Source organism: Pyrus communis, chromosome 11 (assembly GCF_041283825.1).
Source record: "Pyrus communis isolate YQ-2024b chromosome 11, ASM4128382v1, whole genome shotgun sequence".
Taxonomy (NCBI): Eukaryota; Viridiplantae; Streptophyta; class Magnoliopsida; order Rosales; family Rosaceae; genus Pyrus; species Pyrus communis.
This window is the reverse complement of record NC_142575.1, coordinates 5,903,020-5,926,500: the sequence shown is the minus strand read 5'-3', so window position 1 is coordinate 5,926,500 and position 23,481 is coordinate 5,903,020. Positions and strand designations below refer to the sequence as shown.

General features: G+C 36.8%; 3 protein-coding genes and 1 pseudogene across 4 annotated transcripts; all 4 read left to right on the top strand.

Annotated features, from left to right (window-relative positions):
• Nucleotides 1-660: 660 nt before the first annotated feature.
• On the top strand, nt 661-12,151 carry LOC137743138 (cytochrome P450 736A117-like; annotated as a pseudogene). Its single transcript, XR_015953505.1, has 3 exons — nt 661-2,992; nt 3,080-3,416; nt 11,235-12,151. The product of XR_015953505.1 is annotated as a cytochrome P450 736A117-like (transcript).
• Nucleotides 7,841-10,516, top strand: LOC137742463 (cytochrome P450 736A117-like). The gene is made up of 2 exons (XM_068482337.2): nt 7,841-9,697; nt 9,793-10,516. Exons 1-2 carry the CDS (start codon nt 8,789-8,791, stop codon nt 10,405-10,407), a joined length of 1,524 nt encoding a protein of 507 aa, XP_068338438.1. The 5' UTR covers nt 7,841-8,788; the 3' UTR covers nt 10,408-10,516.
• A 1,682-nt stretch (nt 12,152-13,833) lies between the features above and the next one.
• On the top strand, nt 13,834-17,465 carry LOC137743493 (cytochrome P450 736A117-like). Its single transcript, XM_068483395.2, has 2 exons — nt 13,834-16,471; nt 16,545-17,465. Exons 1-2 carry the CDS (start codon nt 15,560-15,562, stop codon nt 17,157-17,159), a joined length of 1,527 nt encoding a protein of 508 aa, XP_068339496.2. The 5' UTR covers nt 13,834-15,559; the 3' UTR covers nt 17,160-17,465.
• Nucleotides 17,466-21,321: 3,856 nt separating this feature from the next.
• LOC137742464 (protein THYLAKOID ASSEMBLY 8-like, chloroplastic) lies at nt 21,322-23,337 on the top strand. The gene is made up of 2 exons (XM_068482338.2): nt 21,322-21,764; nt 22,579-23,337. Exons 1-2 carry the CDS (start codon nt 21,393-21,395, stop codon nt 23,131-23,133), a joined length of 927 nt encoding a protein of 308 aa, XP_068338439.2. The 5' UTR covers nt 21,322-21,392; the 3' UTR covers nt 23,134-23,337.
• Nucleotides 23,338-23,481: the final 144 nt, after the last annotated feature.

The following is a 23,481-nucleotide window of genomic DNA, read 5'->3' as shown; positions in this document are numbered from 1 at the left end:
AGGGTGAGGGAGATGACAGTGTGTGTGTGTGTGGCCCAGCACATGCCAACACCACACAAAACAACCAAACAATATAACGAAAACAAACTAGGGGTAAAAGGGTCATTTCACACACACGTTTTAGATAATTTCGGGACGGGATGTCACACCACGCAAGTTCAAAGTTTCTTCTTCTATTAACGTGAGATTCATTCTCAACGTGTGTGAGGATGTGAAGGTAAAAAAGTTCAACCTAATAAAAGGAGATTAATTTATTTATAAACCCATAATGTCCCTCATCTGATCAATGTGAGATTCATTCTTAACGCGTGTTAAAATTTTGATCAAATTCTCTCGACATTTCATGGAAATATGTGAGATTTGTGGATATTTAAAATACACTACAAAATCTCTCTAATTCCCTCTAATTTCTTAATTTTTTCAAATTCTTTAAAATCAATGACAAAAAAAATTCTTTAAAATCAAATTCTAATTGAATACACCTGGAATATTATAAACTTCTTTAAATTTCTAATTGAATATACCTAGAATATTTTAATTAACTATATTAAAATTTTAATTGAATATACATTGAATTTTAAAGAATCACTTAAAATCCTGATTAAATACCCCTAGATTTTATTAAAAGAATTAAAATCCCTTAAAATCTTAATTGAATACTTCTCTCTTAGATTTTGCTTCATTTGAAATTTACAACTCTAATTGGGGTTGGACTTTTGGAATATCTTCCGTTTCCCTTTTTTCGTGTTGAATTTCAATGAATTTTTGTCATATTTTGGGAAATTTCCTTTAGATTTGGGAAATTTTCATCTTGTCATTGGTTTCTTTGATCTTTGAAGGTATTTTTTTGTTTTTTTTATTAGTTTTATTTCCTGATATGATGCTGATTTGAATCTTTGAAGCATAATAGTTTGTGTGAATTCATTGATTTTGATGTTGAAATAAATCTTTGAAGGATTTTTAACATACTAATGCTGCTTTTTTGGTAAGAGCAAATTTGTACTTCTGATATGGTAGATACATACTTATGCTGGCATTCACTTAACATAATCATATTATTTGCTGTGTGTTTGTGTACAATGTGAAAAATATGTTTAGGTTTCGATCTGACCGATACATACATATGCAGGCTCTTTATATAAAAAGATCTTTTTTTTTAAATAGAGATTAGATGTAGAGCTCACTCCACATCAAATTTCGAATCGTATATTTTGTTAGTCTCGATATACCATGTTGTTGTATGAAATTTCTTTGTTGTGATTGTTCAAGTCCATTTTTTACTAATTTTTATTATCCTGCTTCTTAGTCTGACACTACATTAAACGTTTTACTAAATCAATCCAACTTAACTTAAACAATTTAGTTCCTGAAGTTAATCTATTCTAAAATAATTCGGTATAGCAAACACATCCTAATAGATCTATCAGCGCCTAATACCGCCCAAAAAGCTCAGAAATATGGATATGTTTAAGAAAAAATTGAGTCCTTTAAGTTTTATGTGGCTCCCCAAATTGGTCGTCTTTTCAATCAAAGTTGTAGATTATGTGACCATCTCCTCTTACACGTGGCCTTTTTGAGACCAAAAACTTTGATGTTTTAGCTCGTCATATATACAAGAAGCAATTTGTATGAACGAGAAAAAGCTTACAGATATCGTTTGAAAACTTCCAAAAATATATATGTAAGCTTCAGCAATTAGTTTTTTTTTTTTTTCCTTATAGAATCATGGGTGATTTTTAGAAAGAAAGTTGAATTATGAAATTAATTGGTAATATTGAGAGTAGCTTAACTTATTTATAATTCATGCAAGTTTAAGGTTTCTTCTTCTATTAATGTGGGATTCATTCTCAACGTGTGTAATAATGTGAAGGTAAAAAAGTTCAACCCAATAAAAAGAGATCAATTTATTTATAAGCCCTAAAGTCCCTCATCTGATCAAGGTGAGATTCATTGTACGAGGATATGAAGGTAAAATAATTCAACAACTGTGAAAAGAGAAACCTTGCAAAGACTTATAAGAGGTTAGGCTACTTCTCATATTACCAATTTGTTTTATGATGGAATCTCAACTTTTTTCATAGTATCAGAGTAAGTTGCCCCATGTGTAAAGTTCAACAACCACACATGTTTTACGTCACTTAATTCATGTTAGCACGTACTTGACTTGAAAATTTGTCATATATAAAAAAGAATGGAAAAATATGAAGGTAAAAGATTCTCACATGCTCACTCTTTACATTGTATACTGGGATGACCCTACCTTCTATAAACACAAAAACGAAGACCACACGACATACAATTTCTTTTCCTAGATAGGGTAGAGGAAGAACTATGATGCTGGTGAGTGAAACCTCTTTTTTGCAACCTTTGGCCTTCACTCTGCTGGCCATTTTCCTCATTCTCCTGTACAGATGGTACTCCTCCGCTACAACCACCAACAAAACTCCTTCACCACCTTCTCCACCGAAGCTCCCAATCATTGGGAACTTGCACCAAGTAGGGTTGCACCCTCATCGCTCGTTTCAAGCCTTGTCTCAACGCCATGGGCCCCCTCATGCTTCTTCACTTTGGAAGTGTCCCAGTCCCAGTCCTAGTTGTATCCTCAGCTGAGGCTGCCCGTGAGATCATGAATGCCCATGACCTCACATTTTCTAACCGTCCCAAGTCCACCATCGTTGAGAAGCTTCTGTACAACTACAACCACGTTACATTTGCTCCTTATGGTGAGTACTGGAAGCAGGTAAAAAGTATATGCGTCTTAAATCTTTTGACCAACAAAAGAGTTCGGTCTTTTCGATCAGTGAGAGAAGAGGAAACCATATCCATGATCAGAAATATAAAGCAATCGTCATCATCACTTGATGACAAGATGGTGGAGAAGGTGGGAGGAGATGATGACAAGAATGATTTTGTCGATGTTTTGCTTGCAGTTCAGAAAGAAAACTTGTCTGGTATTCCTGTTGATACAGTTACTATAAAAGCTCTCATCTTGGTAACCCTCTCTCTCTCTCTCTCTCTCTCTCTCTCTACTTTAGAAGTTAGAGGCTAATGTCTTAATCAACACATTTCATTCTTGTAGGATATGTTTGCTGCTGGTACGGATACATCCTTTGCATTCCTAGAGTGGGCAATGACTGAGCTTTTAAGGCATCCAAGGGTCATGAACAAATTGCAGAAAGAAGTAAGGGGAATAGTCGGAAGCAAAACAGACGTACTCACGGAGGATGATTTGGTCGAAATGCACTACTTGAAGGCGGTGATAAAGGAAACTCTTCGATTACATCCACCACTTCCATTACTAGTGCCCAGGTTGTCGACCCAAGACGTGGAAATAAATGGTTACAACATCAAGGCCAAGAGACAAGTCATCATCAACGCATGGCACATTGGAAGGGATCCCAAGGTCTATGACGATGGTATGTTTTCATTTAATGCTGGTACATTTTCATTTGATGTGAGTGTACATTTAGATTTGAAAAGTTTGAATTTTAAACTTAAATATAGTTGAAATTATTTAAAATATATAGTAGATATTTAAATGTAAATTAATTTCAATTAATCTGAAGTGGTTCAAGTCTGAGTATCTTCATTAAATGTTTCAAAATCTTAATTAAAAACTCAAAAAGAATGTTTAGTCTACCAAAATTTAAAATAAGACATCTAATTCTAATTTTCTGAAGAAAAAATTGAGTCCGTTAAGTTTTATGTGGCTCCCCATATTGGCTGTCTTTTCATTCAATGCTGCATATTATGTGACTTCCTCTTACACGTGGCCTATTCGAGACCAATAACTTTTATGTTTTAAATCGTCGTATGTACTATGAAGCAATTTGTATGAACAAGAATAGGCTTACATATATCGTTTGAAAACTTCCAAATATATATGTCAGCTTCTTTAGCAATTAGTTTATTTTTATTTTTATTTTTTTTCTCCTCATAGAAAGAATCATGGGTGATCTTTATAAAATAAAAATAAAAAAATAAAATTTCACTATAAAATTAATTAGTAATATTAAAAGTAACTTAACTTATTTATAAGTCCAAGCTAGTATAAGGTTTCTCCTTTTATTAACGTGAGACTCGTTCTCAACGTGCGTGAGATTGTTTCTCTTTTTATTAACGTGAAATTCATTCTCAACATATGTAAGGATGTGAAGGTAAAAAAAGTTCCACCCAATAAAAGGAGACTAATTTATTTATAAGTCCATAAAGTCCCTCATGTGATCAAGGTGAGAATCATGGGTGATTTTTATAAAGAAAGTTGAATTATGAAATTAATTGGTAATATTCAGAGTAGCTTAACTTATTTATAAGTCCACGCAAGTTCAAGGTTTCTTCTTCAATTAACGTGGGATTCATTCTCAACGTGTGTGAGGATGTGAAGGTAAAAAAGTTCAACCCAATAAAAGGAGATCAATTTATTTATAAGCCCATAATGTCCCTCATTTGATAAAGGTGAGATTCATTCTTAACGCATGTTAAAAATTTGATCAAATTCTCTTGAAATTTTATGGGGATATATGAGATTTGTGGATACTTAAAATACACTACAAAATCTCTCTAATTCCCTCTAATTTCTTAATTTTTTCAAATTCTTTAAAATCAATGACAAAAAAAAAAATTCTTTAAAATCAAATTCTAATTGAATACACCTGAAATATTATAAACTTCTTTAAAATTCTAATTGAATATACCTAAAATATTTTAATTAACTATATTAAAATTCTAACTGAATACACATTGAATTTTAAATAATCACTTAAAATTCTGATTAAATACCTCTAAATTTCATTAAAAGAATTAAAATCCCTTAAAATCCTAATTGAATACTTCTCTCTTAGATTTTGCTTCATTTGAAATTTACAACTGTCATTGGGGTTGGGTTTTCGGAATATCTTCCATTTCCCTTTTTTTGTGTTGAATTTCAGTGAAATTCCGACATATTTTGGGAAATTTCCTTTAGATTTGGGAAATTTTCATCTTGTCATTGGTTTCTTTGATCTTTCAAGGTTTTTTATTTTTTATTTTTAATTATTTTTATTTCCTGATATGATGCTGATTTGAATCTTTGAAGCATAATAGTTTGTGTGAATTCATTGATTTTGATGTTGAAATAAATCTTTGAAGGATTTTTAACATACTTATGTTGCTTTTTTGGTAAGAGCAAATTTGTAATTCTGATCTGATAGATACATACTTATGCTAGCATTCAATTAACATAATCATATTATTTGCTGTGTGTTTGTCTACAATGTGAAAAATATATTTAGGTTTCGATTTGATCGATACATACATATGCAGGCTCTTTATACAAAAAGTTTTTTTTTTTTTTTTAAATAGAGATTAGATGTGGAGCCCACTCCACATCGAATTTCGAATCGTATATTTTGTTAGTCTCGATATACCATGTTGTTATATGAAATTCCTTTGTTGTGATTGGTCAAGTCCATTTTTTACTAATTTTTATTATCCTGCTTCTTAGTCTGACACTGCATCAAACACTTTACTAAATTAATTCAGCTTAATTTAGACAATTTAGTTCCTGAAGTTGATCTATTCTAAAATAATTCGGTATAACAAACTGTTAACCCTAAAAACTACCAGGCCTACGTGGCGCGCATGCCGAGTAATTAATAAGCCAACTACGTCCTTCAATTGTATGCGGGGGGTGCCAACTCGTCGGCCGAGCTCGGCTGATGAGTAAAATGTGTTGATGTTTCATTGAGCGCGCTGCTGACTTCTTGATCTTGCGATTGCAACCGAGGAAGGAATACGCCTCGGCCTTCGGGTTCTAGAGCTTGAAGAGAAGGCTGCTAGTTCTGCGAAGTTCAATATCAAATTCGGCTTTCAATGTGCCGAATGTAGTAATCTGTAACACCTCACTTTGCCGAGATGGCTGATGAGATGATCTCTGCCAATAAGGATTCAAAAATCCTTCTCGATCGAGACTTGGATAGATAACCAGTCGGTCTCGACGTAATGTTGTTTATCCAAACTGAAGGTGCTCCGGGAACGGCTGATTCTACGGCAATAATGTTGTTTATCCAAAACTGAAGATGTCACCGGTTGCCTGCACGGTGCTGTTTATCCAAACTGAAGATGTCACCGGTTGCCTTCACAGTGCTGTTTATCCAAACTGAAAGTGTGTTGGCGGAAAAAGAAAATAAAAAAAATTTCAAGACGTTTGAGAGGTTTGCACAGGGTATTTTGTGTATTGACTTGAAGAGGTCCTTCTCGTTGCTACTGCCTCTGTATTTCTAGGGTTGATGTACTTGCTTGGCATGGCCAAATAATTTTGTAGTCCAGTTGCAACTCTATTTCGCGAAACCGAAATTAATCCGCGTCAGAGACCAAGGCATATCCTTTATATAGATGTTCGTGATTTTCCAAACCTCATAAAAGCCTATCCAAATAAAAAGTTCTTATCATCACATCCTAGCCTACCTAGGCTTGTCATCATTATCCAAGACCATTATTTTCTTTTTAATTAGCCCCTTATCTTAGTGAGTGCAGCCATGCATGCCACATGCTTTCTTCTAACTTAGAGCAACTTCAGCGTAGGAGCCCTCCCCTCAGGCTATTCACTATTTAATCTACCCACTGAACAGTAATTGCCCTTAATGAACAGTAGCTACCTTTTGCATCTTCAACGTTGCACTTGAATAGTCCTGGCAATAGGCAATAAAATATTAGTTTTTTTTAAAATAATACAAAATAATTTTATTTATAATGTCGGATAGGATTTTTAATCGGTCTCGTTATACTATTTTCTATTAAAAAATTATTTTTATTATTTTTACTTTTTCTTTTCACAAGGTGCAGCACACCATTCCAAAATCTTTTTTTTTTTTTTTTTTCTTCTTTTCACATGGTGCCAATGCACCATTATTTTTCTTCTTCTTTTCACATCCAAAAGCAACCAAACCCGGCCAGTTTTTGTTTCCCCAGAAATGCAGAGGAAGAGAAAAAGGATGATAACAAATCAAAACCCCCCTCCGATTCGACCTCTCCCACTCCGATTCCTTGTGGGTTTTTTCCTACTTCCCTCACAACCCCACCGATCGATCTGCTCCCGAAGAAAAATCAGCCGCTGCCATGTTTCTGTTCGACTGGTTCTATGGCGTCCTCACCTTCCTCGGGTTGTGGCAGGAGGCCAAGATTCTGTTTCTGGGCCTCGACAATTCCGGCAAGACGACCCTCCTCCACATGTTGAAGGATGAGGTTTGACTCTCTTTCTCTCCCTCCTCGAATCGAATGGTACCCGGAAGAGTTCGAGAAATGCAGAGGAGATGATGGCTGACGTCAGCCTTGCGTCACATGCCCTTCGGGCTCTCGGGCTGGCAACTCTTGCCAAGCCTCTCCCTCGGACCCGCTTGGGCTCCATCGCCAGCACACGATGGACCAAGTTGCTCGGGCTTCTGGCATTGTTTGAGAGCCAGTCCACCAAGCTATTGCCCACGGTGGAACTGCTCTTACACGCAATCCATGCAAATTTTATCACCCATTTACTAGAATATGCCGTTGCATGCAACCTCCTTTATTATTTGATTAGTCGCCAAACTTGATAATCATCCTGCCATACCCGACTTCTTTCATGACAGTCATGCTATCTTTCCACGAAATTGCAGCAGTATTAAACCACATGGTATTGTATCATAACGACTTTATCACCCAAATGTGTTTTCGATAATTTAATATATTATTAAGAGATAATTATTATGATAAAAATCATAATATTATTCCATAATAATAATTAAAATTATCTTAACGTAGTCACCTAACGGTTTAGAATTTTGTTCACTCAACAATTTCGATCGTTCGGACCGATTACGTAATTTTGGGTCCACACACAAATGCATCTAATAGATCTATCGGTGCCTAGCACCACCCAAAAAGCTCAAAAATATGGATATGTTTGAGAAAAAATTGAGTCCGTTAAGTTTTTATGTGGCTCCCCAAATTGGTCGTCTTTTCAATCAAGGCTGCAGATAATGTGACCATCTCCTCTTACACGTGGTCTATTTGAGACCAAAACTTTTATGTTTTAGCTCGTCATATGTACATGAAGCAATATGTATGAACAAGAAAAAGCTTACAGATATCGTTTGAAAACTTCCAAATATATATGTAAGCTTCTTTAGCAATTAGTTTTTTTCTTTTCCTTATAGAGTCATGGGTGATTTTTATGAAGAAAGTTGAACCCTGAAATTAATTGGTAATATTGAAAGTAGCTTAACTTATTTATAAATTCATGCAAGTTTAATGTTTCTTCTTCTATGAACGTGGGATTCATTCTCAATGTGTGTGAGGATATAAAGGTAAAAATGTTTAACCCAATAAAAAGAGATCAATTTATTTATAAGCCCATAAAGTCCCTCATCTGATCAAGATGAGATTCATTCTCAATGAGTGTGAGGATCTGAAGGTAAAATAATTCAATAACTGTGAAAAGAGAAACCTTGCAAGGACTTATAAGAGATTGGGCTACTTCTTATATTACCAATTGGTTTTATGGGGAAACCTTAACTTTCTTCATAGTATCAGAGTAAGTTGCCTCATGTGTAAAGTCCAACAGCCACACATGCTCTACGTCACTTAATTCGTGTAAGCACGAACTTGACTTGAAAATTCGTCACAGATAAAAGAGAATGGAAAGATACGAAGGTAAAAGAGTATCACATGCTCACTCTATACATTGTATACAGGGATGACCCTACCTTCTATAAACACAGAAACGAAGACCACACGACGTACATTTTCTTTTCCTGGATAGGGTAGACGAAGAACTATGATGCTGGTGAGTGAAACCTCTGTTTTGCAACCTTTGGCCTTCACTCTGCTGGCCATTTTCCTCATTCTCCTATACAGATGGTACTCCTCCGCGACAACCACCAACAAAGCCCCTTCACCACCTTCTCCACCGAAGCTCCCAATCATTGGGAACTTGCACCAAGTAGGGTTGCACCCTCATCGCTCGTTTCAAGCCTTGTCTCAACGCCATGGCCCCCTCATGCTTCTTCACTTTGGAAGTGTCCCAGTCCTAGTTGTATCCTCAGCTGAGGCTGCCCGTGAGATCATGAAAGTCCATGACATCACATTTTCTAACCGCGCCAAGTCCACCATCGTTGAGAAGCTTCTGTACAACTACAACGACGTTACATTTGCTCCTTATGGTGAGTACTGGAGGCAGGTAAAAAGTATATGCGTCTTAAATCTTTTGACCAACAAAAGAGTTCGGTCTTTTCGCTCGGTGAGAGAAGAGGAAACCATATCCATGATCAGAAATATAAAGCAATCGTCATCATCACTTCAGAATTTAAGCGAAATGTTTGTCAGGCTTACTAATGATGTGGTATGTAGAGTGGCTATGGGAAGGACGCACAATGGTGGAGAAGGTGGGAGGATGTTTACGGAGCTTTTGGGGGAGTTTATAGAATTATTGGGAATTATCGACATCGGGGACTATATCCCGTGGCTTTCTTGGTTGCGCCATGTAAATGGTTTGGTGGCCAAGGTAGACAAGGTAGCTAAGCAGTTTGATGACTTCATAGTTGGAGTTATTCAAGAGCATATGAGATGTAGTTCAAAGAGTGAAGATGATGAGAAGAATGATTTTGTCGACGTCTTGCTTGCAGTTCAGAAAGAAAACTTGTCTGGTATTCCTATTGATACAGTTACTATAAAAGCTCTCATCCTGGTAACCCTCTCTCTCTCTCTCTCTCTCTCTCTCTCTCTCTACCTACTTTATAAGTTAGAGGCTAATGTCTTAGTCAACACATTTCATTCTTGTAGGATATGTTTGCTGCTGGTACGGACACATCCTTTGCATTCCTAGAGTGGGCAATGACTGAGCTTTTAAGGCATCCAAGGGTCATGAACAAATTGCAGAAAGAAGTAAGGGGAATAGTCGGAAGCAAAACAGACGTACCCACGGAGGAAGATTTGGTCGAAATGCACTACTTGAAGGCGGTGATAAAGGAAACTCTTCGATTACATCCACCACTTCCATTACTAGTGCCCAGGTTGTCGACCCAAGACGTGGAAATAAATGGTTACAACATCAAAGCCAAGACACAAGTCATCATCAACGCATGGCACATTGGAAGGGATCCCAAGGTCTATGACAAACCAGAAGATTTCGAGCCAGAAAGGTTCTTGAATAGCGACATAAATTATAAAGGGACTGACTTTCAGTTGATTCCCTTCGGAGCTGGTAGGAGGATGTGCCCTGGAATTCAGTTTGCCATGGCAATTAATGAGATTGCCTTAGCAAGTGTTGTGCACAAGTACGATTGGGAATTGCCTAGCGGAGCAAGTGTGGAGGATTTAGACATGACTGAATCTACTGGTTTAACCGTACATTTAAAAAATCCTCTCAAAGCTGTTGCTATTCCATATTCATATTGAAAGATGGATCTAAGAAAATGAAATTCATAGTCCTCCGTATATGTTTGTTATCAAAATAAAATTGGCGATCCTCAAGTTTAACTACCAGATATTCTGGGTTGTTCTGAAATTTTTGTACTTTGGGTGTTGAAGTTGTGCTGTGTGAATCCACTTATGTGTTGTTAGTTTACAGTCGTTGCGAAATGGGGCTCCGTGGGTTGCACGCTATGTATTTGGTTGAATGCCAGACTCAATGTGTGATCTTAGGCACCTTCAGTAATGCTTTGTCAATATGTTTAACAGTATTAGAAGCAATGCTTAGCTTTAGTGTAAGAGTTTCTGGGTCTTCCTGTTAGCAGTGCAGGTTCATGGTGTATGGTAAAGCGCGATCAGAGTGCCGTGGTTTTCATAGACGAATCCATCTTTGGCTCAAGACGAGCATTTTTTCACTTGTAGTTATGGGTGCAAGGACAGCTCTTTGGGTTTTGAAATAGCTAGTAATGGTGAAATGTTGAAATCTCATATCAACACTCACTGCCATATTTCCCATTTGAATCTACGAGAAACCAGACTAGTTTGATTTTGAATTGCGGATTTATTATTTCCTTCATGAGGTCAGGTTGAAACCCAACTCTTCAAATACACAATGGTGTTTTCCTTATTCATTGTTTCCTGTGTTAAATGCCGAACCACATTACAGGTATGCTGTGGTTTTGCATGCTTGTTTATCAGAGTACATTTGGAATGAATTCCTTCTAGACTGCACATCTTTATTTCTGTTTAACTACGTATGCAATGAACATATGTCTTTGTTTATTGGAATTACAAGCGACTCGGTGAATTTTCAGGTATTTAATGTTATTCGAAAGCAAGACTGGTACAAACCGGATGTCTATCTGTATAAGGACTTAATTATTGCATTAGCAAGATCTAAGAAAATGCAGGATGTTATGCGACGGAAGTTATCAGGGGTTTTTCCTTCATGAAAAAGGAGGATCTGTTTCCTGATTCTCAAACATATACGGAAGTTATCAGGGGTTTTTTGAACTCTGGTTGTCCTGCAGATGCAATGAACATCTGTGAGGACATGAAGCAGTCTCCAGATCCGCCGGAGGAGCTGCCATTCCGGATTTTGTTGAAGGGACTTCTGCCACACCCCCTTTATAGAAACAGAGTCGAGCAAGACTTTGAGGAGCTGTTTCCCGAACAGCATGTGTACCATCCTCCGGAAGAGATATTTGGCATGCGCAGCTGAGGTCTGCATTCTATGCTTTTCTCCTACTTCAATCTGTTGTAGAATTTAGCATGCGCTTCTCGCCACACAGATGTTATATTGATTTCATCGCGCCTAAAAGTAATATGGTTTCAGGGCTTCAATCTCTTTCTTCATTGGAGGGGTTCGTTGTATCCCAACTGATTATAGGGTCATGGATTGCCTGCTAGTCGGCCAACATATAAACAATCGACAACGGACCTGTCTTGCTGGAGATGGTCTTCGTTTGGTGCTTTCTGCCGTGTCGTGAAATCGGAGTCCTAGCAGTTGAAGGAAAAGAAGACGAACAAGTTTGCCTTGGATTTGGGTGTCCTAGCTTTCTGATTTCTAAATTCATTTGGGTTTTCTGATCTTTCATGTCGATCTCTGTTGAATTGTTGTTGGGTTAATTTTCATTTGATGGGTTAGTGTATTGGATTGCCATCTTAAACCCTAGATTTTGCTTCATTTGAAATTTACAACTCTAATTGGGGTTGGATTTTCGGAATATCTTCCATTTCTGTTTTTTTGCGCTGAATTTCAGTAATTTTCCTTCATATTTTGGGAAATTTCCTTGAGATTTGGGAAATTTTCATCTTGTCATTTGTTTCTTTGATCTTTGAAGGGTTTTTTTTTTTTTTTTTTTTTTTTTTTCCTGATATGAATTTTTGAAGCATAAAAGTCTGTGTGAATTCATTGATTTTGATGTTGAAATAAATCTTTGAAGTATTTTTTCTGATAACATATCTATGCTGGTTATATGGTAAAAGCAAATTCGTAATTCTGATCTGGTCGATACATACTTATGCTGGCATTCAATTAACATAATCATATTATTTGCTGTGTGTTTGTGTACAATGTGAAGAATATATTTAGGTTTTGATCTTACTAATACATACATACGTTAGTCATTTTCCCAAACCAAACTGAATAGTGTCTATTATATAAATAATGGGTATTTTGCAATTTAGGATTTGATTGTGGGTTGATTAATATACCATGTTGTTGTATGAAATTCCTTGTTGTGATTGTTTAAGTTCATTTTTTACTAATTTTTATTATCCAGCTTCTTAGTCCTACATTTTATCAAACATTTTAATAAATCAGTTCAATTTAGTCTAGTCTAAATTAATTCGGCTTAGTTTCTAAAACTAGTCTAATCCGAGATAATTCGATTCCACAAATGCATCCTAATAGATTTATCCGTGCCTAGTACCATCCAAAAAGCTCAGAAATATGGATATGCTGAAGAAAAAATTGAGTCCGTTAAGTTTTATATGGGGAGGAGAATTCTCTACTCTTCTATTCTCTTCCCCTTCTATCCTCTTATCTCACACATTGATTTTTATCTTATTATTTCTATAAAAAAATTAATATAAGATGTTGACGTACTTAATCATAACCGTTCCAATAAAAGAGCATGGAAGAGTAAAAAGATTAGGATGATAGAGAATCATCCTCTTTTACGTGTGCCTCTCCATATTGGCTGTCTTTTCAATCAAAGCTCAGATTACGTGGACCATCTCCTCTTACACGTGGCCTATTTGAGACCAAGAACTTTTATGTTTTAGCTTGTCATATGTACCACGAAGCAATTTGTATGAACAAGAAGACTTCCAAATATGTATGTAATGTTGTAAAAGTAGTGGGATGAAAGCCCACATGAGAAGACTTTAGGATAGTAATATATTTGTTTTTATCTTAAGTTTTGAAAAATGCTAGCGTAGTAGTTTGTTATTATGCGAAGATTTTCAAAGAAGCAATCACTTTATATTGTACTTTGTCGTAGATGTAACCTTATATAAAGAGTATTTCGTGTGTAATTGCAACACACAGCTAAGAAAAGAAGCAAGGCAATAATATCAGTATCCCTCATTTCCTCATTCCTGCAATCTTTTGTGTTATAGTTACGAAACTAAATAGTGTGATATCTAGCATAGGGATAGGTAAAATACCCTTGGGTTTAAGTAACCGCAGTTGCCTGCCTATTTAAAATTCACGGTTACGGTTATGGGTAACTATTTAGACAAACAAACGGTTATGGGTATAACCGTTTATCTGTGAAATTTAAATGGACGATTATGGGTATCACCCGTGGTTATAACGGATATCAATTGGTTATGGTTAATACTCGCGGTTATAACGAGTATCTATTTACTTATTTATTTTTGTTTTTTACTTTGAAGTTTATTTTTTTTATTTTTTTTATTTTTTTTTTACTGAGGATAGTGTGCATAATGAGCCTCGATAAAAACCTTACCGGGGATTTCAACCTATTATTGGTGATTCTAATTCAATTTATGCATATGGGTGTGTGAAAAATCATGAAATGTAAACATTCTGTTTATGCATATTGATGAATGGTGATACTAACTCAATTGATTTGGTACTCCGTTTTTGTTTGCTTTTGTTTGCCTTTCTTTATTCATTTTTTTCTGATAACTAAGTGTACAATGTAAACCTTCTGCAGTCACTTACCTCTGTTAGATTCATGCCAATTGATGTCGATGTTCCTTAATGGGATACTAATTCAATTTATACATTCAATTTATACATTTCTTTTATAGGCCTCTTTTGGCGACAACGAGTCGATGAGACTTTGTGATTGAATGTGCTAAAACATTAGTATTCGAAAGTGTTTAGTTTCGGAATATTTTGGAGCTTTGAATCACCTAGTATTCAAGATAATGACTACTTTTTGTTTTTAGAAGCTTGTAATCATATAGATTATAATTAAAGACCTACTTAGGTGTAGTAGAAAAATATCGTTCATAAACTATTATTTCAATTATTGGAATTGTATGAGAACTTAAATGATTAAAATAGGGAAATGCATGCTAAAATGGACTTATAACGGTGTTTAATTGCCAGAAATCGAAAATTATGACAAAATTTTCTTTTGTAATTTTCAAGTTGTTAGGAAAAAAAACCATGTGGGCGGGTGAAAAAATGTGTAAATGGGGGAAAAAAAAGGATAAATTCAAAATTGAGTAAATGGTTATGGTTAAATGGGTAAACGGTTATGATTAAATGGTTACACGGTTATGGGTATGCTTAATCGTTTATAAACGGTTATGGGTATGGGTATAACCATTTATGCAATTATCCAACAGGTAAACAGTTATGCAGGTATAAACATAAACAATTATGGGTAAATAACCGTGGTACCTGCCCGTCATAACCGTTGCCTATCCCAAATCTAGCACCCACTTCTCTTCTGTCCTTGGTAAAGGTTATGTCTCTAACTTTTCTCTATTTATAACATGTAAGCTTCTTTAGCAATTAGTATTTGTTTTTGCCTTATAGAATCATGGGTGATTTTTATAAAGAAAGTTGAAGTTTCACTATGAAATTATTTGGTAATATTGGGAATAACTTGATTTATTTATAAGTCTACGCATGTTCAAAGTTTCTTCTTCTATTAACATGGGATTCATTCTGAACTGTGTGAAGATGTGAAGGTAAAAAAGTTTCATCCAATAAAAGGAGACCAATTTATTTATAAGCCCATAAAGTCTCTCATCTGATCAAGGTGAGATTCGTTCTCAACACATGTGAGGATATAAAAGTAAAATAATCCAACAGCGATGAAAGGAGAAACCTTGCAAGGACTTATAAAACGTTGATATTGCCAATTGGTTTTATGGTAGAACCTCAACTTTCTTCATGGTATCAGAGTAGATTGCCCCATGTGTAAAGCCCAATAGCCACATATGCTCCACGTCACTTAATTCGTGTTAGCACGTAGTTGGCTTCAAAATTCAGAACACATGAGAAATAATGAAAGGATATGAAGCTAAAAGAGTGCCACGTCCTCACCCTTTACATTGTATACTGGGATGAACTTACCTTATATAAACACAGAAACGAAGACCGCACAACACACATTTTCTTTTCCAAGATAGGGAAGAAGTAAGAACTATGATGCTGGTGAGTGAAACCTCCTCTAATTTGCAACCTTTGTTCTTCACTCCGTTGGCCATTTTCCTCATCCTCCTTTACAGATGGTACTCCTCCGCTACAACCACCAACAAGACCCCTTCACCACCTTCTCCACCAAAGCTCCCAATTATTGGGAACTTGCACCTAGTAGGGTTGTACCCTCACCGCTCGTTTCAAGCCTTATCTCAACGCCATGGCCCTCTCATGCTTCTCCACTTTGGAAGAGTCCCAGTCCTAGTTGTATCTTCAGCTGAGGCTGCCCGTGAGATCATGAAAACCCATGACCACACATTTTCTAACCGTCCCAAGTCCACCATCGTTGAGAAGCTTCTGTACAACCACAAAGACGTTGCATTTGCTCCTTATGGTGCGTACTGGAGGCAGGTAAAAAGTATATGCGTCTTAAATCTTTTGACCAACAAAAGAGTTCGGTCTTTTCGCTCAGTGAGAGAAGAGGAAACCAAATCCATGATCAACAAGATAAAGCATTCGTCATCATCGCTTCTGAATTTAAGCGAAATGTTTGTAAGGCTTGCTAATGATGTGGTATGTAGAGTGGCGCTGGGGAGGACGCACAATGGTGGAGAAGATGGGAGGATGTTTACAGAGCTTTTAAGGGAGTCCATAGAATTATTGGGAATTATCGACATCGGGGACTATATCCCGTGGCTTTCTTGGTTGCGCCATGTCAATGGTTTGGTGGCCAAGGTAGACAAGGTGGCTAAGCAGTTTGATGACTTTATAGGTGGAGTTATTCAAGAGCATATGAACTGTAGTTCAAAGAGTGAAGATGATGACCGGAATGATTTTGTCAAAGTTTTGCTTGCAGTTCAGAAAGAAAACTTGGCTGGTTTTCCTATTGATATAGCTACTGTAAAAGCTCTCATCTTGGTAACCCTCTCTCTCTCTCTCAACTTTAGAAGTTAGAGGCTAATGTCTTAATGAACACATTTCATTCTTGTAGGATATGTTTGCTGCTGGTACGGATACATCATCTACATTCTTAGAGTGGGCAATGACTGAGCTTTTAAGGCATCCAAGGGTCATGAACAAATTGCAGAAAGAAGTAAGGGGAATAGTCGGAAGCAAAACAGATGTACTCACGGAGGATGATTTGGTCGAAATGCCCTACTTGAAGGCGGTGATAAAGGAAACTCTTCGATTACATCCACCACTTCCATTACTATTGCCCAGGTTGTCGACCCAAGACGTGGAAATAAATGGTTACAACATCAAAGCCAAGACACAAGTCATCATCAACGCATGGCACATTGGAAGGGATCCCAAGGTCTATGACAAACCAGAAGATTTCGAGCCAGAAAGGTTCTTGAATAGCGAGATAGATTATAAGGGGACTAACTTTCAGTTGATTCCGTTCGGAGCTGGTAGGAGGATCTGCCCTGGAATTCATTTTGCCATGGCAATTAATGAGATTGCCTTAGCAAGTGTTGTGTACAATTACGATTGGGAATTGCCTAGCGGAGCAAGTGTGGAGGATTTAGACATGACTGAATCTCCTGGTTTAACCGTACATAGAAAAAATCCTCTCAAAGCTGTTGCTATTCCATATTCATATTGAAAGATGGATATAAGAAAATGAAATTCATAGTCCTCCGTATATGTTTATTTATCAAAATAAAATTAGCGATCCTCAAGTTTAACTACCAGATATTTGATTTAGTTTATAGCTGTGGATTGCGTCAGTCACTTTACCAATGTAGAACGTATATCTTTTAAGGAAAACTAATGAAAAGAGTTTGAAAAGTTTTAGTTTTGATAAAAAATCATGTTATAAGTTTTGTTTAATGATTAGTACAAGACTCATATTAAAGTAGTCCAACTAAAAATGGCTAAACTATAATAAATTATGATTTGTCGATTTTAACCCTAACAGTTTTTAGGTTGAGTTGCAAATTTTCGTCGTTAATGGAGTTCATCATTGTTTTGCAGACCTTCTTCTTTTTCTTTGAAACAAATATATAGATCCTCGTGTTATTTAATTTATATTTTGTATTATTTCATAGTGTATTCGAGATACTGTTTTTCAAATTTTCATCGTTAGTGGAGTTCATCGTTTGTTTCTCCAGAAAATAAATTTGAGATCTGCATGCTATTCAATAATAACGACGTGTCACTGTTTCTGGACTGTAAAAATAAACTGTTTCTAGATTTTAAGTAATATTGTTTCTTAAATCTAAGCCACTGTTTCTGGAATTTAAGTCATTGTTTCTGAATCCAAATGAAATAGACACATTGTATCTTAAACGTAAGCTAGAAAAGAAATAGTGAAATTTACTGTATTTAGATTCAAAGCAAAATATGCATCATGTTTCTTAAATATAATCAACTGATGCATGAAAGAAAAGAAACAATCAAAGGTTAAAACATAGACTGTTTCTGGAATTTGAGTCACTGTTTCTGGAATTTAAGTCACTATTTCTGGATTTTGATTCTTTTCTTTCTAGATATAATGTTTGTTTGTGCACAGACAAAACAAACACTGTATCTGATTTTTTTTTTCGATGAATGCTTCATTTTTCAACTTTGATTTGAACTTTAATTTGGTTGTTTTTGAAATGGGGGAATTCGATTTGATAGGAAGACAGTGAGTTATTATTGCGATTTCATGCTGGGGTGAGGTTGGTGAAAAGTCAAGACATATTAAATCATTTAGGGATATTTACAGAAGTGTAGATTTGTAGTGGGTTGAGCTTGTAAGTTTAACTCGTGAACAATAGTTTTGGATGATTTTTTATTGAACTTTGAGCCATTTTGGTTAAATAACATTTTGGGATGATTTTTGGTTAAATATTTGTTGTCCCAAGCTGTTTTCATTAAATCTCCCTATCTTTTAATGAAGAGGTTATGGACTTGCACCTAAACCACAACACAAATTCCCCCACATCCTCTGCACCCTCCACCACCGCTGCTTCTCAATTTTGTGAAGAAAACAGCACAATGCTTAACCTTCTTGAACCTCTACCACTGAACATGAAGTCAAGCAATGACTCCATTCCTTCTCGACGGAGGATTAGGAGGAGGAGACGGGGATAGGTTCGACGGAAGCAGATGTTGTGGGTGGGTTCAAAGAAGGCAAAGATTGAAGGAGGAGAGAAGGTGGGTTCGATGGAGGCAAAAGTTGGAGGAGGATAGGGTTAGCCAGATTTGTAACTGAAGAGGTAATAGAGGAAGAAGATGGTGAATAAACACACAAGCACATAAGACGCACAAGTGCAGCAGACACGCAATTTCTCCTCTTTCTTCTTCTTTTTTTTTTTTTTTTTTTTTTTTAATTTTTAATTTTTTTTTTAAACAGGACTATGATGCCGATGAACAAAACATCCTGGTCTTCGCAACCTTTGGCCTTCGCATATATAGCTGCCGATTTTCCTAATCGGAGCATTTGTGTATGTCTGTAATGTTTCTTTTGCGGAACTTAGTTGGTCAATGACTAATAAAATAAAGCGTCCTCCCAAACACTATACGAACTAGCCCTCTTTCGAGGGATTCCTACTAGATCCTCTTTGTGAGAATTCCGGAAATCCTCAAATCACATCTATTTTTTATTTAAAATTAAATATAAATAGTATCTGAAAAAAAAAAACTGACCGCACGATATACGATGAACGAATCTGATTAAAGAATTTCCTGAATCCTCATAAAAAGGATAATGATCCTCTCTCCCCTCTTTCCCCAAAATACCACTAATTTAATTTCTTTCCATGAAGTACAATATGAATAGTAAGTTAAGGGTGCTTTGGGTTAAAAATGACTCAAGAGAGTGTATTTCTATATTAAAACCATTTTCAGTTGGCGAGTTTGTAGAAGAAGTCTCTTTGTTTCGCTCCCGACGCAAGATACTGTTATCTCCCTCTAAAATCATGTCATGAGTTTATTTACTAACTATAATTTAATTTAGTCTTTATGAAAAAGAAAAATAATTAAAATATTGGGGAATACAATTAGGAAAATTTCAACAATTGTTTAATTGATAGGATATCGAGAAAGAAATAAATGGTAATTTTATTATGAATCATTTAGCTATTATTCTTTTCTTTAAAGATTTAATTAAATGTATAAGTAACCTTAGTTACAAGATTTTAGAGAAGAGATAATGGTTATCTGAGATTAGAAAGATGAGCAAAATGCGCTCTTGTAAAAAAAATTATTGTTCTAAAAATCTTTGTCTAATGTCGCCTAGGCCCCGCCTAAGCGCTAGACGATTGGTCACTACCCCGATTAATCCTTAGGCGTTTGAAAATTAAGAAATGACACCTAGACCTACTAAGGGTTGGTTTGTATTGTTGTGCTTTGAAAAAAAAAGCTGCTTCTGTTGTGCTGTGAGAATAAGCAGCTGTGAAATAAAGCAGCAGAGTGTTTGGTAAACTTTTTTGTAAAAGAGCTTTTGAAAAAAAAAAAAAAAAAAAAAAGGTAGTATTATAGTGTTTGGTAAACTTTTATGCAAAACAGATGTGAAAAAAAGCCGGTTTTTCAAAGCTGGGTTTTGCAGCTTCTTGTTTTTGGTTTTTTTTTTCACCCAAAACTGTGAAAAAAAGCTAAGGCTGAATGTTTGCCAAACACAAAAACAGCTTCCAGCTTTTTTTGATACTAGCTTTTTTCAGAATCACCTCAGTACCCAACCAGGCCTAAGACCTCCCCTAGATTGCTTAGGCAGCTGCCTAGCTCACCAAGACCCGCCTAGGTTGCGACTCACTTGGACAGAAAATAGATAACTTTTATTTTGCATTTTATTCTTTTCAATAAATTGTAAGAGATTTATTAAATACTTAAATGAACACATATTATATGCTTGTTTCCTATGTTTTCATTATGTTCCAATAGCTCAAAATATATATGTCATTCTATTTTGTAGTTTATGATAAAATTATATATATTTTAAGTTTAAATAGACACTTATTTACACAAAAATCTACATAATCGTCTAAACACTAGGCCCCAGCCCACCGCTTATGTGACATCCCACATCGCCCAGGAGAGTGATCCTTATATGTATATTCCCATCCCTACTTAGCACGAGGCCTTTTGGGAGCTCACTGGCTTCGGGTTCCGTAGGAACTCCGAAGTTAAGCGAGAAGGGGGCTAGAGCAATCCCATGATGGGTGACCCACTGGGAAGTTGCTCGTGAGTTCCCAAAAACAAAACCGTGAGGGAATGGTAAGCCTAAAGCGGACAATATCGTGCTACGGTGGTGGAGCGGGCCCGGGAAGTGATCCGCCCCGGGCCGGGATGTGACAAATTGGTATCAGAGCCAATCCCTGGCCGGAAATGTGCCGACGAGGACGTCGGGCCCCTAAGGGGGGTGGATTGTGACATCCCACATCGCCCAGGGGAGTGATCCTTATATGTATATTCCCATCCCTACTTAGCACGAGGCCTTTTGGGAGCTCACTGGCTTCGGGTTCCGTAGGAACTCCGAAGTTAAGCGAGAAGGGGGCTAGAGCAATCTCATGATGGGTGACCCACTGGGAAGTTGCTCGTGAGTTCCCAAAAACAAAACCGTGAGGGAATGGTAAGCCCAAAGCGGACAATATCGTGCTACGATGGTGGAGCGGGCCCGGGAAGTGATCCGCCCCGGGCCGGGATGTGACAGCTTAACTAACACCTAACGTCTTTTAGGGCCTTAAAAAAACAACTAAAGCCAATTTCAATCTATGAAAAATTTATCATGCACTTTATAGTTTCTAAATTAAAAATATATATTTATAACAAGTGTATAAATATCACCGACCAACTCGTTCCCTTCATCACCCTCACTGCGGATCACCAACTCGTCCCCTTTACCAAACCTCCAATGGCGACTCGTGCATTTTGGCGATCAAAGTTCGCATTTTTCTCTTCAATACTCCTTCAAAACCTGAAAACGACGCCCATCAAGTCGACCCCAATGCTTCTAAAATCCACGGAACTTGAACTCGAGTCCTGGAGATCCATTCGTGGGCTGAGGCTGTATCACGACGGGAGCCCCAGAGGACCGCTCTGGAGGGGCAAAAAGCTGATCGGAAAAGAAGCGCTTTTCGTAATCTCGGGTTTGAAGCGGTTCGAGGACGACGAAGAGAAGCTCGAGAAGTTTGTAAATGCCCGCGTTTTGAGACTGTTGAAGATGGATATGATTGCTGTTCTCACTGAGCTCGAGCGCCAGGAAGAAGTCGCTTTGGCAATTAAGGTATCGAATTTCTGTGATTAAATTTTGTGAATTTTTTGCATTTGATCTTCTGGGTTGTTCTGAAAGTTTTGTACTTTGGATGTTGGAGTTGTGCTGTGTGAATCCACTTCTGTGTTAGTTTACAGTCGTTGCGAAATGAGGCTCCGTGGGTTGCACGCTATATATTTGGTTAAATGCCTGACTCAATGTGTGATCTTGGGCACCTTCAGTAATGCTTTGTCAATATGTTTAACAGTATTAGAAGCAACGCTTAGCTTTATTGTAAGTGTTTCTGGCTCTTCCTGTTAGTAGTGCAGGTTCATGGTGTATGGTAAAGGGTGATCGGAGTGACGTGGCTTTCTTGGCCAAATCCATCTTTGACTCAAGACGGGCATTTTTTCACTTGTAGTTATAGGTGCCAGGACAGTTCTTTGGATTTTGCAATAGCTAGTAATGGTGAATTGTTGAAATCTCATTCATGAGAGTCAAGACGACCATATCAATACTCACTGCCATATTTCCCATTTGAATCTACGAGAAACAAGACTAGTTTGATTTTGAATTGCGGATTTATTATTTCCTTCAAGAAGTCAGGTTGAAACCCAACTCTTCAAATACACAATGGTGTTTTCCTTATTCATTGTTTCCTGTGTTAAATTCCAAACAACATTACAGGTATGCTGTGGTTTTGTAGACTTGTTTATCCGAGTACATATAGGCCATTATTTGGAATGAATTCCTTATAGACTGCACAGCTTTATTTCTGTTTAACTACATATGCAATGAACATATGTCTTTGTTTATTGGAATTACAAGCAACTTGGTGAATTTTCAGGTATTTAATGTTATTCGGAAGCAAGACTGGTACAAACCGAATGTCTATCTGTATAAGGACTTAATTATTGCATTAGCAAGATCTAAGAAAATGGAGGATGTTATGCTACCGTGGGACAGCATGAAAAAGGAGGATCTGTTTCCTGATTCTCAAACATATACGAAAGTTATCAGGGGTTTTTTGAACTCTAGTTGTCCTGCAGATGCAATGAACATTTATGAGGACATGAATCAGTCTCCAGATCCGCCGGACGAGCTGGCATTCCGGATTTTGTTGAAGGGCCTTCTGCCACATCCCCTTTTGAGAAACAGAGTCAAGCAAGACTTTGAGGAGCTGTTTCCCGAACAGCATGTTTACGATCCTCCGGAAGAGATTTGGCATGCGTGGCTGAGGTCTGCATTCTATGCTTTGCTCCTACTTCAATCTGTTGTAGAAATTAGCATGCGCTTCTCTCCACACAGATGTTATATTAATTTCATCGCCGGATTAAAAGTTATCTGGTTTCAGGGCTTAAATCTCTCTCTTCATTGGAGGGCTTCGTTGTATCCCAACTGATTATAGGGTAATGGATTGCCTGCTAAAACCTTTAGGTGGCTTATCCCATACATGTAAAATTGTTATACTTCTTTAGAGCATCAAAGATCGGAGTTCCTGGAACGTAACTTGTCATATTTTGTACATGTTCTTGTAGGCATGTAAACTTTTGACCTGACTATGTTGACAAAGATGAGCACATATGATTGATTGTTGTTTTTGTACCCTTTGTATCTTGGTACTGCTAATCTCCAAGTTTAGGAGGCTGCAGTAATACTTGGGATGCAATGCAGTTGAGGGGCTTTTATGTAAGGAGAACTAGAAAGAACTATAACTTGGTTTTGGGTCGGGTTTAAATTGGATTGGGCC

Excerpts from the sequence above, each read along its gene's own strand:
- LOC137742463 (XM_068482337.2), top strand. The coding sequence starts at position 8,789 with ATGATGCTGGTGAGTGAAACCTCTGTTTTGCAACCTTTGGCCTTCACT. Across the intron at positions 9,698-9,792 it reads CTATAAAAGCTCTCATCCTG|GATATGTTTGCTGCTGGTAC; the intron begins GTAACCCTCTCT and ends TCATTCTTGTAG.
- LOC137743493 (XM_068483395.2), top strand. The coding sequence starts at position 15,560 with ATGATGCTGGTGAGTGAAACCTCCTCTAATTTGCAACCTTTGTTCTTC. Across the intron at positions 16,472-16,544 it reads CTGTAAAAGCTCTCATCTTG|GATATGTTTGCTGCTGGTAC; the intron begins GTAACCCTCTCT and ends TCATTCTTGTAG.
- LOC137742464 (XM_068482338.2), top strand. The coding sequence starts at position 21,393 with ATGGCGACTCGTGCATTTTGGCGATCAAAGTTCGCATTTTTCTCTTCA. Across the intron at positions 21,765-22,578 it reads AAGTCGCTTTGGCAATTAAG|GTATTTAATGTTATTCGGAA; the intron begins GTATCGAATTTC and ends GTGAATTTTCAG.